Here is a 15,559-nt window from a genome sequence, read left to right on the forward strand (position 1 = left end):
CTGGCTCTAATTTTTGAATTACAGTAAATTTGCTGTCTCACCCCTACACAAAGTGGTGACTTAAGGCCATCATGGTGGTACAGTGAGCAGCCTTCGGGAAAGTGATCCTTCTTGACCCCTAAACCACACTGTAAGCAAGTGTTACAGTTGTTCTAGAAAAGACATTAAGCTTTCAGTTACTAAGGGGATCAAATACATAAACTATTCAAAATAATGGAAGTGTATATATAAGTAATACTCACTTGTGTTGAAGTATTCACTTTGTTACATCTGAGCCATTTTGCTGATAAAAAAAAAAATCTGTGATCTCTTTGACAAAAGGTATAGGCAGGAACTTCCCTAAAATTGGAGGGACAGAAAGAATAAGGACCCATGCAGACTCGATTAAAAATTTACCTCTTTACCTGAATCTCTCACATTCTTCTAAGAGATTTCTTTCAAACTCAACTCAAGCTAAATAAACATATGTGACCAACAGCATGATCAGAGTGAAAAGGGCCAAGCAGACCTGGTTTGGAACCCTGGATACATCTCTGGGTTTTGCATGCTTAACCACACTGAACTTCAGATTTTCTATTTGTGAAATACAGATAATAATTTTGCCTTAGCAGATTAAAAATGCAGGTTATAAAATTCCTACTTAAGTGCTGTTTACATTGTAGGCACTTGAAAAAAATTGCTATTTCTTTCACTTTGGCTTTGCCTGCATACTTAGCTAATTCACGGTGACATTAGCCAGTTCAATCTCCTCCAAAGCACAATGCAAAATTCACTTTCTCTATTCAAAAGCCACTGAAACACAGAGAATGTATATTATTTCTAAATACAATAACCTCAATTTCCAGTACAATTTACATGATTCTTAGGATAGAGTTTATTTCATTTTTTTTATTTTTCAAGTCCTGAAGACGTGTCATTTTCTGTCTAGAGGAGTGTGTGGATATGAATTTACCTAGATTTTGGTCCTGGAACTTGTAGGCAAAACTTGCAATTCCTTCACAAGCTCAGCAGAGAGAGTTCTGGGCCTATAGAGATAGACTGATCTTTACCTTCATGACAGAGAATGCTGGCTTGCTTGTGAAAAATTCTAGTCTTTAAAGTTGCCCTCAGGCACAGATGTTGTTCTGTGTTCCTCTCCCCTTCACAGATGACAGCAAAACTAGACTTAGCAGCAGCCTACCATCAGCTACCTTGGGCAGCCTCCTGGATGACCAGCACTGGCATTCGGTCCTCATCGAGAGGGTTGGTAAGCAGGTGAACTTCACTGTGGACAAGTACATGCACCATTTCCGGACCAACGGAGAAACTGATGCCTTAGACATAGACTATGAGGTGAGTTGATACTTTCTGCGGATCCACAGGCACCTTGCCCAGGATCATTGTGAAAATTAGTAAACAGACAATCATTAGAGAAAAATCTTATGCTGGGGCATATTCCCTCCTTCAAAGCCAAGGAAGCATACAGTGAAGGAGTCCATGGAGAGAATCCGAACAGTGAGTTAGCATGGGCACGAGAAATAATGATGGGGGGATGCTGGGAAGATGGCGACTGAGTAAGATGGAGTTGATGCTAGCTCCTGTACTCATGGGTGAAAATCCTGGCAGATCTATAGAGAAACAGCACAATAAACCATCGGTTACCCAGCATTTATGAAATTAAAAGACCAGAGATTGTGACCGACGCTGAAACACCAGAGGGCGGAAGAGTCAGCTATTGGAGCTGGGTCTCATGCGGCCCATGCACTGCTGCCAGAGCAACAGGCCTGGGAGCCGGGGAGTCAGGTATGGGAGCTGGACACTCCAAGCCCCTGTGACGGTCCTGGGAGACAGAGGAGTCAGGAACCAGAGTGGGGATATTCTCGGCCCCTGTGCCGATGCCATAGCTATGGGCCTGGGCAATGGAAGGGTCAGTTGCAGGAGCTGGGACACCAAAGGACCCTGTGATGCCACCATAGAGACAGGCCTGGGCCCTGAGGAGCCAGCTACGGGAGCTGGGACGTTCTCATCCCCTGTGCCACTGCCATAGCGACGGGACTGGACACCAGGGAATCAGGTACGGGAGCCGGGACACTCCAAACCCCTGAGATGGCCCTGGGCAGCAGAGGAGCCCGCTTTGGGCATGAAACATTCTCAGCCCCTGTGCTGCTGCCATAGCAACGGGACTAGACTCCGGAGAGTCAGGTAAGGAAGCCGGGACACTACAAACCCCGGTGACGGCCCTGGGCAGCAGAGGAGCCAGATACCGGAGCCGGGATATTCCCAACCCCTGTGCCGCTGCAGTAGTAAAGGGCCTGGGTGCTTGAGGAGGTGGCTACTACAGCCGGGACATTCAGCAGTGGTAGGCGACCAATGCAGAGAACAGTGCGAGGACCAGCGTGAGAGTAGGTAGAGACAAAGAACATCAAGAAACTTCAAGGAGTCTGCACCTCTGAACTTCAAAAGGATCATACCACAGAAGTTTACACCATAAAACCAGGGTTTCAGAACAGATCAGTTTTAGAAGCAGAGACTAACAAGAAGAGTCTCAAACAACGGGAAGACAAGAAACAATCCCCAAATGAAAGAAAAAGCAGAAACTTCAGAAAGAATGTTAGATGAAATAGAGGCTGATCAACTATCAGATAGTGAATTCAAAGCACTGGTTATCAGAAACTTCAAAGACCTCACAGTGAACTACCAGAAACTACAGGGGAACTACAATGATCTCTCTGCAAACTACAGCAACATGAAAAAGGAAATGGAAACCATCAGCAAGAGACAAGAGGAAATGAATAATACAATTTCCGAATTGAGGAACACAGTAGAAAGTTTCCAAAGTAGGATAGATGAAGCAGAGGATAGGATTAGTGAGTTGGAGGACAAGGTAGAAAGAATCTCACAGAAAGAGCAAGAAAAGGGAAAGAGGCTCAGAAAGAATGAAGAGGGATTAAGAGAAATGCAAGACAATATGAAACATAATAATATCCGAATAATAGGAATACCAGAAGGAGAAGAAGAAGAACCAAGGATAGAAAACGTATTTGAACGAGTAATGAGAGAAAATTTCCCTAATTTGATAAGAGAAAAAGTAGCACAAATCCAGGAATCACAGAGAGTCCCAATCAAGAGGAACCCAAGGAGGCCCACTTCAAGACACATCATCATCAAAATGGCAAAATTCCGAGACAAAGAGAGAATCTTAAAGGCAGCAAGGGAGAAAAAAGAAATAACATACAAGGGAGCCCCAATAAGGTTAGCTACTGACTTCTCAATGGAAACACTTCAAGCAAGAAGAGAATGGCAAGAAATATTCCAAGTAATGAGAGCCAGAGGCCTACAACCAAGGCTACTTTACCCAGCAAGGCTCTCAATCAAGATAGATGGCCAAATAAAGAGCTTCCAAGACAAAAGAAGCCTAAAAGAATACGCCTCCACCAAACCAGTCCTACAAGAAATACTAAAAGGACTGCTTTAAGGGAAGGAAGGATAAGAGGGAGACAGAGAGGAACACAGGTACAAAAATGGCAATGAGTAAGTACCTATCAATAATAACCTTAAATGTAAATGGATTAAATGCTCCCATGAAAACACACAGAATAACTCAATGGATAAGAAAGCATGACCCACACATATGCTGCCTACAAGAGACCCACCTCAGGACAAAAGACCATCACAGACTAAAAGTGAAAGGCTGGAAACAAGTTTTCCAAGCAAACGGACAAGAGAAAAAGCTGGGGTAGCAATTCTCATATTGGACAAAATAGATATCAAAAAAAAGGCCATAAAGAGAGACCCTGAAGGTCACTTCATTATACTCAAGGGAAGAATCCACCAAGAAGACATTAACATTGTAAACATATATGCACCAAACATAGGGGCACCCAAATATATCAAGAAAATCTTAGAGGACTTCAAGAAATATATTGACAGCAACACAATTATAGTAGGGGATTTGAACACCCCACTATAAAAAATGGACAGATCTTCCAAACAAATTACCAACAAAGATATTGTGGCATTAAACAACACCCTAGAAGAAATGGACTTAACTGATATATATAGAAAAAAAAAAAGCCCTTCATCCCAAAGAAGCTAAATACACATTCTTTTCAAATGTACATGGAACATTTTCAAAGATAGACCACATGATAGGACACAAAAGGAGCCTCAAAAAATTCAAGAAAATTGAAATCATACCAAGCATCTTCTCTGACCACAAGGGACTGAAATTGGAAACCAACCCCAAAGAAAAAAACCCAAAGCATCCAAAATCATGGAGACTGAATGGTAGGCTATTAAACAATAAATGGGTCAAGAATGAAATTAGGGAAGAAATCAAAACATTTCTGGAAACAAATGAAAATGATCTCCCAACAACCCAAAACTTATGGGACACAGTGAAGGCAGTCCTGAGAGGGAAGTTTATAGCAATACAGGCCTACCTAAAGAAGATAGAAACATTTCAAACAAACAACCTAACCCTATGCCTGCAAGAACTTGAGGAACAAGAACAAAGACAGCCCAGAGCAAGCAGAAGGAAGGAAATAACCAAGATTAGAGCAGAATTAAATGACATAGAAACTAAAAGCACAATTTTAAGGATCAGTGAATCCAGGAGTTGGTTCCTTGAGAAGATAAACAAAATAGACAAGCCTTTAAGTAGGCTCATCAAGAAAAGAAGAGAGAGGACACAAATAAACACAATGAGAAATGAAAGAGGAGAGATTACAACTGATGCCACAGAAATAGAAGGGATTGTAAGAAATTACAATGAAGAACTGTATGCGAAGAAATTTGAGAACCTAGGGGAAATGGACACATTTCTAGAAAAATACAATCTTCCAAAACTCAATGAAAAAGAAGCAGAAAATTTAAATACATCAATAACAGCAACATAAATTGAAGCAGTAATGAAAAAACTCCCATCACACAAAAGCCCTGGACCAGATGGTTTCACAGGAGAATTCTACAAAGCATTTAAGGAAGAGCTAACCCCCTCTCTCCACAGACTATTCCAAAAAATCCAGAAGCATGGAAAACTCCCAAATTCTTTTTATGAAACCAGCAACATCTTAATTCCAAAACCAGATAGAGACACAACAAAGAAAGAAAACTTCAGGCCAATATCGCTGATGAACATAGATGCTAAAATCCTCAAGAAAATATTGGCAAATCGCATCCAACAATATATCAAAAAGATCATACACCATGACCAAGTGGGATTCCTCCCAGGGATGCAAGGATGGTTCAATATTCGCAAATCAGTAAATGTAATACATCACATAAACAAAAGCAAAGACAAAAATCACATGATCATATCAATAGACGTGGAAAAAGCTTTCGATAAGGTACAACACCCATTTATGATAAAAACACTCAGCAAAGTGGGAATACAGGGAGCATTGCTCAAAATAATAAAGGCCATATATGAGAGACCTACAGCCAATATCATACTCAATGGGAAAAAACTGATCCAATTTTCTGCTTCATCCATTCTGCTTTTGATTCCTTCCACTCTGTTCTTCAATTCTCAAATTGTAGTCTTCATTTCCCCTTGGCCCTTGCTGATACTTTCTATTTCCTTTTTCATGTGTATATAGTTAACAGTGAGTTCATTGTAATTTTCCTGTACTTTCTGGTAGCTCATTGTGAGCTCTTTGAACTTTCTGATAACCAGTGCTTTGAATTCAATATCTGATAGTTGACTTGCCTCTATTTCATGTATCATTGTTCCTGAGGCTTTTTCTTTTCCTTTCATTTGGGGATTGTTTCTTTGTCTTCCCATTGTTTTTGAGGCTCTTTTTGTTAACTTCAGCTTCTTAAATTGATTCGTTCTGGCTTCCTGGGTTTATGGTTTGAACTTCTGTGGCATATTATACTGTGGTATAATATGCGTGAGATTCAGTGGTATAGTCTCCTTGATCTCCCCAAGTCCCTGGTCTTGGGCTATCCTATACGCTTGCTCTGAGTTTTTCTTTGGGTTTTGGTTGGTTTTTGGTTTTTCTTTTGTGTGTCATTCCCACCAGCTGGTGAACTTATGGTCCCTGTGTCCACCACCTATTTTAATTTGTTGTTCTGGTGAGGGCAGGTTGAGTTGAAGCTTGTTCTTCTATGTGTACAGGGTTTTGAGGATTCTCTTTTGCTCTTGTTCAGTTGTTTGCACTTGGTAGTTTCTCCACTGTTTATTTGTATTTCCAGATAGGTCCCGGATTGAGGTTTGTATGGTTTCCACTCTCTCTTTCACCTTCTTCTGTTGTTATCTGTTGGTGGTTCCTTTGTTGTTGGGTTTCATCTTCCAGTGGGTATCCTGGTGTTCACCACTTCCACTTACTGTTTTTTGTGGTGGTTTTTTTGTGATCAGTTGGAGGTGAAGGCAAACTTGTTTTTGACAGCAGAAGAGTATTCTATGATATTTACAGTAGCAGCCAGTAGAGAAGAGATAGGAGATTTTTGGGGTATGTATAGTGATAACCGTAATCTTCAACCCAACTAGCCACTGTTTAGAAAGGATGGAAAGAAGATAAGGCTCTTGTATGGGAGGGAAGGTTTGTGAGTTGGATATAGAAAGTAGTGAGGTTGTGGGAGGTCGGATTCTGAGGTAAAGTGAGAATAAATGATGATAAATAGGTGTAGTGTGAGCGAGAATAGAGTTAACCACTACAGTGTTATAGTTCAGGAAATAATGAAGTGGGCTAATATCTTGGAGGGTTGTTGTGTAGTATTTACAATAGTATGGAACAGCTATTATTTACAATAATTTTAGAGCAACAATCATATGACAGATACCAAGAATAGGGAGTATTGACCCTTCAACAGTTTGCTAATGGAGCAAGGGGAAGTAAAGGACAGTAAATTAGCAATACAGTATGAATGAGGGGACAAGGGAAACCTGTTAAGTGATACAATATATCCAGCCAAGGCAAAGAAGAGTATACAGAAAGAGAAGGAATACAAAGATACTATTAAAATTAAACATATAAGCCTGCAAACTAGACAATCGCGGTTCGATTCCCAGTCAGGGCACATGCCAGGGTTGCAGGCCAGTTCCCTGGAGGCCAGTTCCCAGCAGGGGACGCACAAAAGGCAACCATACATTGATGTTTCTCTCCCTCTCTCCTTCCCTTCCCCTTTAAAGATAAATAAATAAAAAATCTAAAAAGAAAAATAAAGGGGAAAATAGAAAGGTATGTTTAATGTGTATGAAAATTTCTAAAAAAATAAATAAAATAAAATAAAATAAAACATGTAAGAGTAATATAAAATAATGAAAAAATTAATCAAAATATGCAGTAATTTGTAGTTTCTCTTATAGCAAAGTGAATTTTGTCTCTCTGTCTCTACTGTTGGGATGCCTCTTCTTTGAGTCCAACTCTCATCTTTTCACAGTTCCAAGTTTTTGTCTCACTTGTGGGGGTGGGGAGAAGGCAGCAGAAGGGAGGAAAAAGTGATAAGTTTGAAAAGAAAGGAAGAAGGAATAAAACAGAAATAAAAAAGAGGGAAAAGTATTGAAAATAAAACAATAATAAGGTTAAAAAATAAAAGATTACTTAAAACAAAACAAACCTCTTGCTGGTTTCTACCTAGCCAAACCAGTTTCTGGTCTCACTGGCTGTAGCAGGCTGAGGGAGGATTGGTGTGGCCTGTCTCCCTTCTCAGTGTCCTCAGCCAGTGTCACGAGCACTCTCCCAAGATCCAGACCCCTGCTTCTCCCCAGTGCCCCACCCAGGGAATCCAGGTCCTCTTCAGAGCACTCTTTCCCCAGCAGTCACTGCTGCGGGCTGGGGTATGGGTGCGTGCACCTCTGCCAGGCTTCCCTGGTCCCACAGGCTTGGGCTGGAACCTTTCCCAGTGCTACAGAGGAACACAAGGGAGACTTTCAATTCTCTCAAGCCAGGGACCATAAACTCCAGGGGTCATCAAGGCCCCCTTGTTTCCTTCCTTGTGCCCATTCCTCTCTCTGACACTTCAAGCAAACAGATCTCTCCCGGTGTTTTTCAAACTGTCCCTGGCTAAGTAGGGAGGAAGCTGATGACCTGGCTCTCTCCCAAGGACCTTGCTGCCAGCCGTCGGCTCCCAGAGAGTCTGAGGCAGACCCAACTGGGGCCCCTAGTGGCCAGCAGGGTGGAGGTGGCAGCCTCGGCCTGCTGCCCCTTTACTGGTCTCTCAGACCTTATTGACCTTAATCCATCTCCTCATTGTCTGGTCTTTCAGTGTCCACTACAATTTCTGGACTCCTATTTTCCTATATGCTGGTTCACTGTTGTCTATTTGCTGTGTTCCTCTGCAGATCAGCCTGGTTTTTCTCCCATGTGTTGGGGAGAAGCAGAATCCTCTCCATCCTACTCCACTGCCATCTTCCTCAATATTTTTATAAATATATTTTTGGAAGTCTTTATAATTATGATGTAATTTTCAGAAACCTGGGAATACAATATATGAATATTTTTGTCTATATAAAAATTAAATATATATATTCATATGACCTTTCACAAAAAATTTATATATGATATCACCTCCCCAATAACTTAAAAATTTACTTTAAAATTCAATTAATAAATTTTAAAATCTAAATTATTTTTATAAAGTTAAGTCAATGAAAAAACAGTATTAAAAGTATAAGTTGCTCTCAAATATATGAAAAGATACTCATCCTCACTTAAAAAGAGAAATGCAAATTCATGATACAATTATATTTTTAACTTAGATTGCAAAGACCAAAAAGTTTATGATGTAAGCATGGGCAGCAAGAAGCACCAGTATTTCATATGTTGTTTTGGGGGCTGTAATCCAAGAGAGGGTGATATTTTTAAAATTGGAAACATACATTTTTAACCCAACAATTCTGTTTCTATCAATTTACCCTACAATAATCTTTTACTTTAAACTATTTTATTGTTGTTCAATTACAGTTGTCCATATTTTCTCCCCACACCTCCCTTCCACCCCCTTCAAACCCACCTTCCTCCTTTGCTTCCACCCTTTCTCTTGGTTTTGTCTATGTGTCCTTTATAGTAGTTCCTGAAAACCCTTCTCCCCACTACAATTATAAGCAGCAAATGTGTGCAATGAGCAATATCTTAGGAAAATTTAAAATTAAGTCTTTCCCAAAAGTGTATAAAAAGGAGGTTAATTAAAACATTGGTAATTTTTTAATTAAAATTTTTTTAGAAAAACAAACCCTCTAATGTGCCAGGTGACCTTGCTCTATCCACATAGCCATGCAGCCAAATCCTTGCTGAACAGCTGATCTATGTCTAAAAGGAAAACTGTGAATTCTCCTGAAACACAAGGAATGGAGGCCTGTAAGGAGCAGCTCCAAGTCCATCTTTGTTGTGCTCCTGCCCCATGTTGAGACTATCAGCAGTTCCTATTGCCTCCTAGTTTCTGATGAGGCTCTTCCTTCTGTGTAGGAGACTAGTTTGTCCTGGCAAATGTGAGTCAGCTATGTATGGAAAACCTACAAAGGTCGGGGCACTCACCTCTTGAGGGAGTGGCTGAAGCATCCAGGGGCACTCTCCTCTTGAGAGAACAGCTGTGCCATTCCCTTTTTCTCCACAGGATTGTTGTCGCCTATACATTGATTCTGGTCATAAGCCACAACAGGCGGACTCTGCTGGACAGGGTCTGCCACACTTCTGCCCTCAGAGAAGAGAACTGCCCCACAAAGAATTGCTGATCTGTCCAGAATTGATTCTACAATGACAGACTCCCACAGCTTGCACTGTTGCTGCCTGATCTGTTTTGTTTTTGTATTGTCTTTTTTGTGTGTGGGACTGGGACCATGGGTAGCTGCAAGGCTTGGCTACTCTTCCTTTTGCTGTTTGGGTAAATAAAAAACCATCTGAATTGAAAAGTGTCTCTAAATCCTTTATTTTTACCAGCCCATCAGGCAGGCCTTGAACTTTGGCTCACCATGTTATTCTCTGTGTTTGAGATACCCATGCAGAAGTATTATTCACCCATTAAAAAGAATAAGGCAGCCCTACATGTTCTGATACAAACCATCACCAATATAAATTATTAAATGAAAAGAAAAATCATTGTGCAGTGCAGGGTAAATACTACCTGTCTTTAAAAATATTGTACTTTAGCCCTGGCTGGTATAGCTCAGTGGATTGAGCACAGGCCTGTGAACCACACAGTGGTGGTTTGATTCCCAGTCAGGGCACATGCCTGGGTTGCAGGTCAGTTCCCAGCAGGGGGTACACAAGAGGCAACCATACATTGATATTTCTCTCCCTCTCTCCTTCCCTTCCTCTCTAAAAATAAATAAATAAATAAATAAAATATTTAAAAAATATTGTACTTTTATAGAAAAGAATGACTTTCTATAGACTTGAAAGTACAGAGACAGACAAAAATATCTAAAAGGATACGAAAGTGATGGAAAAGGAAGGTAATAAGAGGATGGGGTCAGTGACTAAAGAATCCTGACTTTTTGCTTAATATTGTTTTTTTAAAATAGATTTTTAAATTTATTTTTAGAGGGGGAGGGAAGGAGAGAGGGAGAGAAATATCAATGTATAGTTGCCGCTCATGGGTCCCCTGCCGGGAACTGGCCTGCAACCCCGGCATGTGCCCTGAGTGGGAATCGAACCACAATCCTTTGGTTCGCAGGCCCATGCTCAATTCACTGAGCTACACCGCCAGGTTAATATTGTTTTTAAACATTTTGAATTTTCTATGACGTACAAAAATTGTTTTCTAAGGCAATAGAATACATGACTTAAAAGATATTTATTGTAATTGCTTTTAAAATCTCATTCTCTGACTTTTATCTTTTCCAAAACACACAACTTATAATGTTATATATATATATATATATATATATATATATATATATATATCACTGTGTCTAATATATAACACTCAGTAAATACTTGTTAGGTAAATGAAGGAAGTTTCTTTTTGTTAATTATAAAAGATAATCATGCCCTAGCTGCTGTAGATCAGTTGATTAAGCATGGCCTGTGAATTAAAGGGTCGCAGGTTTGATTCCCAGTCAGGGCACATGTCTGGGTTGCAGACCAGGTCCCCAGTAGGGGGTACATGAGAGGCACCCACACACTGATGTTTCTCTCCCTCTCTTTCTCCTTCCCTTCCCCTCTGTCTAAAAATAAATAAAATATTTTAAAAATATATAACTATTTATGCCCTTCCTTCCATAAGAAGTTCCTAATAGTCCTCTCATGCTTAGAGTTCACCCCTTTCTGCACCCTTACTTTAGCTGATATTGCCTTTGTTAGAGCTCAGACATGATTAAAGGACTGGCCAGACACAATACAACTTATTTATTTGGTGACTGAAATAACTGAAGATGACTAGAGAAACTGTCTTCCAGATCATGTGGTAGTATAAATACTATTGATCCTATTTTCTTTGGAAAATATGTTGCAAAGCTCACGTAGAAGGCCTACATAGGGGAAAATAAACAGAAGAAATAAAATAAGGGAAAAATGAGCAGATGCAAAGTGGAAGTAAAAAGAAAAAATGGAAGAAAGAAAGGTTCTTATTTTAAGTGGCATTTTATGATTTTGTTTAATCTCTTAAGCAGCCTTGTGGAGGAGATTATTATGTCCTATATCACATACATAAAACCAAGACAGGAGAGACTGATCCATAGCCCATTTCCATTCCCTAATAGCCAGAGTAAGGACCACAGGTTTTGAGACCAGTTCTATGTGGCCATTGGACTGGGGATCCTTCTGGTAACCAAACTCTCTTTCTGAAGGAGGGTTAGTCCCTCAAGATACAAGCATGTTTTTGCCTTTATCCTGCTTCTACATAAATTCAAGTCTTGAAATCACATTACTAGGGACCATTATTTATCTCAAGTCTTAAATTTAGGATGTGATTTGTGGACTTGATAATTTTATGTTTGCTCATGTTTTGTAGCAGTGAAATGGAACATAAAGACTGCCCTTGAATATATATTGAAAGTAAACTCATTATGTAGAGCATGAGTGAGGGAATATTTCACTACCAGTATTACATACACAAAAACATCATTTTTATTAAAAAGAACTAAAAAAAATTAACTTCATGTTCACATTTACTCTCAAGGTGGTAGAATAGGTTTTAGTTATCTATTAAGACCACTGGAGACTTTCTGAATTTGGGCTAAATTATTGTAATCATCAGTAGAACAGCATAAAGTTAACCAGGCTCCCTCTGGTTGCATGCTTATAGGTCCTGAGGCAAATATGCAAATGGAGTCCCACATATTGAAAGTTTAAATATTTAAAGAGTTAAAAACAAGCTAACAAACTTTCGAATAAAATATTCTCTTCTCTTCACTTTGACAGATGTACCTTGACAAATATATCCCACATGCTCAAGCCCTGTCCACACTGTAAGCAGATGCTCTGTGGCCATGCTGCAGCCCTTAGGCCCATTGTCTGTCAATAGGAGGACAGACTAGGAAGAAAACAAATAGTGCGGGGCCTCACAGCAGTCTCAGAGCTGTTGAGGGAGGGAGTGCTGAGATGCTGTAGACAAAGACCAAGGTTTAAAAAAGTTCTTAACCTCTTGGCTCCAAACACCTTCTCTTGCAAGGCAGGATGAAACCTGAGGCTAGCCCCAATGAGGCTCTCTAGAGTATCAGTTTTAGCAGGAGTACCTCTTGCCTGGCTGTATGAGGGATACTGAATTTAGGATTTCCAATGAGTTCTTTGCTTGAATGTTGAAATACACATGATTTAACCCATTGTCTAAATAACCTAAGGTAAAAATATTGTACTTTTATTCAGACAAAAAATTATAAAGATGTGTTGAACCAATCAGGCTGTGTCAGCACCTGATTTTTGTGTCTGTAAAAAGATACCTATTTGGAGATAGCAACCACAGGCTAGCAGTTGATCAGATTTGGACCAAGAGTAACACTAACAATAATTAAAAAGAAGTCTGGCTACAACCAGTAAAGTTCCAACCTGTATTCAGGTGTAAAATCTGCTCTGTAGCTTAAGAACATAAGGTTGCTCTAGCAGAGAAAGTAGAAAGAGCTGGTTTGTGCTTTTGAGATAATAGTGGTGGTTTCTGCTGCTGTATTGTACACCTTCTCCTTTCCTTCCCCACAGACAGATGTTGGAGCCCAAGAGGCCTGTGAGGGGTCCAGGATAGGGTCTAGCACCGCGGGTGTGGTGACTGGGCCTGGTTTCCGGCCTCAGGGCTGTCCTGGGTTGTAACAGTTCTCTGACCCTTTGAGAAACTAGCCGCCTCTCCTTTCCCATCAACTCATATCTTTGGACTGTGCATCATGTACCCGGAAAGTATGTTACCTTGGGAACGTCCGGACTCTAAGGGAAGAGATAAACTTTGTAGGTCAAGGAAGTGAGCTACGTGCCAGAAGGCTTCTCCTTTGTCCTCTACGTACTCAAGATTGTATATAAGCCAGAAGACTGCTCAATAAACTTGCCTTATGCCAGCAGAGCATTTGGTCCTCTCCTTTATTTCAGTCCCTCGCTCAGCCTCACGACCACCCTTGCTGCAGCTGGCTGCGGGCTGCGGCAGACAGACTATAGAACTCACCAACTGGTGTGTGGCAGTTTGTGTAAGACTAAAAGTATCCTGGGGACATGGCACTTACAGTTTTAAAAGTGGAAAATTAACTCTTTCTTAAATGCTTTGTAAAATTCACCTGTGAAACCTTCTGATCCAGGGCTTTTGTGTGCCGGGAGTTTTTTTATTACAACTTCAATTTCTTCAGCTGTCATTAATCTGTTGAGGCTTTCTGCTTCTTCTTCATTCAGTTTTGGAAGATTGTATGTTTCTAGAAAATTGTCCATTTCTTCTAGGTTTTCAAATTTCTTGGCATGCAGTTCTTCATAGTGATTTCTCACAATCTTTTGTATTTCTGTGGTATCCATTGTAATCTCTCCTCTTTCATTTCTGATTATGTTTATTTGGGTCCTCTCTCTTCTTTTCCTTGATGAGTCTGCTTAAAGGCTTGTCAGTTTTGTTTATCTTTTCAAAGAACCAGCTCCTGGATTTACTGATTCTTAGAACTGTGATTTTACTCTCTATGTCATTTAATTGTTCTCTGATTTTAGTTATTTTCTTCCTTCTACTTGATCTGGGCTCTTTGTTGTTCCTCAAGTTTTTATAGATGTAGGGTTAGGTTGTTTGTTTGAAATGTTTCTATCTTTTTTAGGTAGACCTGTATCACTACAAACTTCCCTCTGAGGACAGCCTTTCCTGTGTCCCATTAGTTTTGGATCATTGCGAGTTCATTTTAATTTGTTTCTAGATACTTTTTTATTTCTTCTTTGATCTCATGTGGAAAAAAAGACTTAAATATAAGTCATGACACTATAAAAGTACTACAGGAAAACAAAGGCAGGAACATCTTGGATATTCCATGCAGCAATATTTTCACCAATATGTCCCATAGAGCAAGGTACATAAGGAAAGAGTAAACAAATGGGATCTCATCAAAATAAAAAGTTTCTGTACTAATAAACAGCATTAAAATGAAAAGAGAACCAACTGTATGGGAAAATGTACTTGCCAATAATACCTCAGACAAGGACTTATCTCCAGAATATGTAAAGAACTCACAGGAGTCCACTCCAGGAAGACAAAAGAAAATAAAAAATGGGCAAAAGACCTAAACAGACACTTCTCCAGAGAGGAAATACAGAGGTCCCAGAGACATATGAAAAGATGCTCAGTATCACTAGTCATAAGAGAGATGCAAATTAATACCACAATGAGATACCACTTCACACCAGTGAGAATGGCCATCATAAACAAAACGACAAATGACAAGTGTTGGAGAGGATATGAGAAAAGGGAACCCTAGTTCACTGTTGGTGGGAATGCAGATTAAAACAGACACTGCGGAAAACAGTATGAAATATCCTCAGAAAACTAAAAATTGTACTGCTTTTTGACCCAGAAATCCCACTGCTGCCACTGCTGGGCTTATATTCTAAGAACCCTGAAACACCAGTCCAAAAGAACTTATGCACCCTACTGTTCATGGCAGCATAATTTACAATAGCCCAGTGCTGGAACCAACCTAAATGCCCATCAGCAAATGAATGCATCAAAAAACTATGGTACAATTACCCAAAGGAATACTACATAGCAGGAAGAAAGAAGGAGCTCTCACTCTTTGGGAGAGCATGGATGGAACTGGAAAGCATTGTGCTAAGTGAAATAAGCCCAGTAGGGAAAGACAGATACCATATGATTTTACCTTTAAATGGAACCTAATCAACAAAACAAACAAGCAATCAAAATATAACCAAAGACATTGAAATTAAGAATAAACTGAGAGTAACCAGAGGGGAGGTGGGTAAGAATAATGGAGGAGGGTTTGCAGGAACAAAGGACACACTGACAAAACCAAGGTGGGGTGGGATTAGGGCAGGGGGTATAGATGGCTGGAATGAGGGGGAGTGGTGAGGGGAAAATGTATACACCTGTACTTGAACAACAATATTTTTTAATAATAAAATAAAAATAGAAAATGGGAAAGTATTGGGCAAACTAGGACACGTAGTTCACCTTAGCCTGAGGCCTGATTCATTGAGAGGGTTATTCTCTTGAACCAGAAATAGAAACTAGAGGCAAGACA

The 15,559-nt window shown here is 40.0% G+C and overlaps 1 protein-coding gene across 2 annotated transcripts in view; it reads left to right on the forward strand.

The window, feature by feature from the left end:
* Nucleotides 1-15,559, forward strand: part of CNTNAP5 (contactin associated protein family member 5) — a 1,122,001-nt gene that overhangs the window by 559,551 nt on the left and 546,891 nt on the right. For both annotated transcript variants that reach the window (XM_053670714.1, XM_053670716.1), the window contains exon 6: nucleotides 1,148-1,332. In XM_053670714.1, coding sequence (XP_053526689.1) covers nucleotides 1,148-1,332 — 185 coding nt within the window. The remainder of the gene's footprint in view (nucleotides 1-1,147; nucleotides 1,333-15,559) is intronic.

Source organism: Artibeus jamaicensis, unplaced genomic scaffold (genome assembly GCF_021234435.1).
Source record: "Artibeus jamaicensis isolate MK-2021 breed Jamaican fruit bat unplaced genomic scaffold, CSHL_Jam_final contig_61, whole genome shotgun sequence".
In the NCBI taxonomy this organism is placed as follows: domain Eukaryota; kingdom Metazoa; phylum Chordata; class Mammalia; order Chiroptera; family Phyllostomidae; genus Artibeus; species Artibeus jamaicensis.